Consider the following 2,119-nt stretch of genomic DNA (forward strand, 5'->3'; position numbering starts at 1 on the left):
TACCAGCTGTTGTGAGGGAGAAAGATGAGGCTCGGAAACGCTGTACAGGGTCGCTATGAGTCGGAACCGACTCCACGGCACATAACAACAACAAACTGTCTTTAATCTGAGTTTCGGGGCAGATGGGGAGATGAGGCATGCAGGTGGGGAGGCAGGACTCGAATAGGAAACGTTTCTTTTCTCATTTTTTTTTAAAAAAAGAGCCAGTCTAAGTTTAGAACGAGTAAGGAAAAGTCCCTGGGAGTGTGGAAAATAACTCTGAGGTTATATTTTAAGGCAGATGCTAAAGCTAAAAAATGCGCCGTACTCATCTGTAGTCAGCTATTTTTAGGTATCTTGGCAGTAGCAGTGGTTTTCTAAAAGTGACAATCAACATGGAAGAAAGCATTGATACCCAAGAGCAGGGTGGCCAGGAAAGCGGGGAAGGTTTGCTTAGGACAATGCACACTACAGCGCGTGGTCGCTCTGTGACTGGCTGCGGTCTCAGGCCTACAACGGGGCGCGGGAAGCTCGTGCCCCCAACGATTCCCAACCCCCGGCCTTGCGCCAAGCGGGGGACGCAGCTGGGCTACCTTCACTCCCGCCTGGCGGCCTCCGGCCAGTAGATAACGCTATAGGCTCGCAGCGGCGGCCGCGGCACCAGCGAGCACCGCCTCCCGGGTGCGCATGCTCGCCCCTGCTGCGCTCTCGCCTTTTTTTTTTTTTTTTTTTCTGGCGGCCCCGGCGGCTGCGTACTGGCTGTGGGATGGGAAGTGAAGCTCCAGCAAGCGGCTGCAGCGGGGCTGTGAGGAGCAGCCAAGGGGAGGCGGCGGCGGTGGCGGCTTGTCGGTGAGCAGCAGTGAAGAGCGGAGAGAAGAGAAGCACCTGCAGGCACGGGTGGCGGCCCCACCATGGCGATTCGCAAGAAGAGCACCAAGAGCCCCCCGGTCCTGAGCCACGAATTCATCCTGCAGAATCACGCGGACATCGTCTCCTGTGTGGCGATGGTTTTCCTGCTGGGGCTCATGTTCGAGGTGAGCCCGCCACGCACCCCCACTACCCGGCCTACGGCCCCCTCCCCCGGCCTGGGTTACCGGCCCTGGCCCCTCGGCCCGGCGTGGCGGGGGGCTTAGCCCAGGCCGGGGGAGGCGCCAGCGTCTTCGCCCAGAGGTGCGGGCCTGCCCTGTTGTATTCTGTGCCGGCGGCAGCCCGGCGCCCAGGGCCGGGCCGGGGGATGCAGAGCCCCCGCGGGCCTCGCCGCTGTCCGGGAGTTGGGGGCCGCCCGTCACCCCCGGGACTGACACGCACGCCGCCCCCCTCCCGCCCACGGCGCAGTTCCTGGTTCCCGCGAAGGGTTACGTGGCAGCCGGCGAGGGGCCGGCGGCGGGCGGGGGCGGCCCCTCGGCTGCCGAGCTGGCGAGGGGCAGTGGGCGGATTTCAGGGGTGGCAGCGACTGGTCGTGTAGTGCTTGGAGCCGGCGAGGGACTAGTGGAGGCCAGGCCTCTGGGGACCAGAGAGCGCCACCCCGAGGCCACAAGGCCCAAGGCGATTTGGGGGATCCTTGTAGGATTGAGTTTGGGGTGATCGAGAAACCGACGGGGACGGGTGTCTACTGCCTTCTTGAAGGGCGGTGGCCGCATGGCACAGAGGTATCGCCACAGGTTCGACTCACCGAAGACACACCCGATTGGTTTAATAATTGTCTCTTAAAGTCATTCATTTCATCACTTACACAACTTTTTGCCTGACACTTGCCTTTTCCTTAAAGAAACTAAGTTTCTAATCAGAAGAACCAAGGAGCTAAATGATTGTCTTTTTGTGTCTCGAAGTATAAGAAGATGGAAATATCTAGTATTTTGATGACTTATTTTACAGCTGTTGATTGTAGATGATAAACTGAAAGTGAACAGGTAACCTCCTAGATTTGGGGTCGTTCCTTTCCTCAACCCCCAGTACACACCCCCTATTTTTTCTTTTTTTTTTTCTCTATAGCATCAAGTATGCTAATAATTTCACTTATTTCTTGTTTGGGTTCTTCCTGTCTGGAGTGTAACCTCAATGAGGGCAGAGATTTTTTTTTTTTTTCCCATTCTATGTCTAGTGCCTAGAGTAATCTCTAGAACTGGTAGGTACTTAAAAA

At 56.8% G+C, this 2,119-nt stretch overlaps 1 protein-coding gene across 2 annotated transcripts in view; it reads left to right on the forward strand.

Moving 5' to 3' along the window:
* The first annotated feature begins 626 nt into the window (after positions 1 to 626).
* Positions 627 to 2,119, forward strand: part of TRAM1 (translocation associated membrane protein 1) — a 40,214-nt gene continuing 38,721 nt past the window's right edge. Inside the window, exons 1-2 of one of the 2 annotated variants that reach the window (XM_006860030.1) lie at positions 701 to 870; positions 954 to 1,013. In XM_006860030.1, the coding sequence (XP_006860092.1) occupies positions 984 to 1,013 (30 nt within the window). In that variant the 5' untranslated portion in view covers positions 701 to 870; positions 954 to 983. Of the gene's footprint in view, positions 1,014 to 2,119 lie in introns of both variants that reach the window. The other variant, XM_006860029.1, reaches the window with a different exon arrangement.

The sequence above is a fragment of the Chrysochloris asiatica genome, unplaced genomic scaffold (assembly GCF_000296735.1).
Source record: "Chrysochloris asiatica unplaced genomic scaffold, ChrAsi1.0 scaffold00036, whole genome shotgun sequence".
Taxonomy (NCBI): domain Eukaryota; kingdom Metazoa; phylum Chordata; class Mammalia; order Afrosoricida; family Chrysochloridae; genus Chrysochloris; species Chrysochloris asiatica.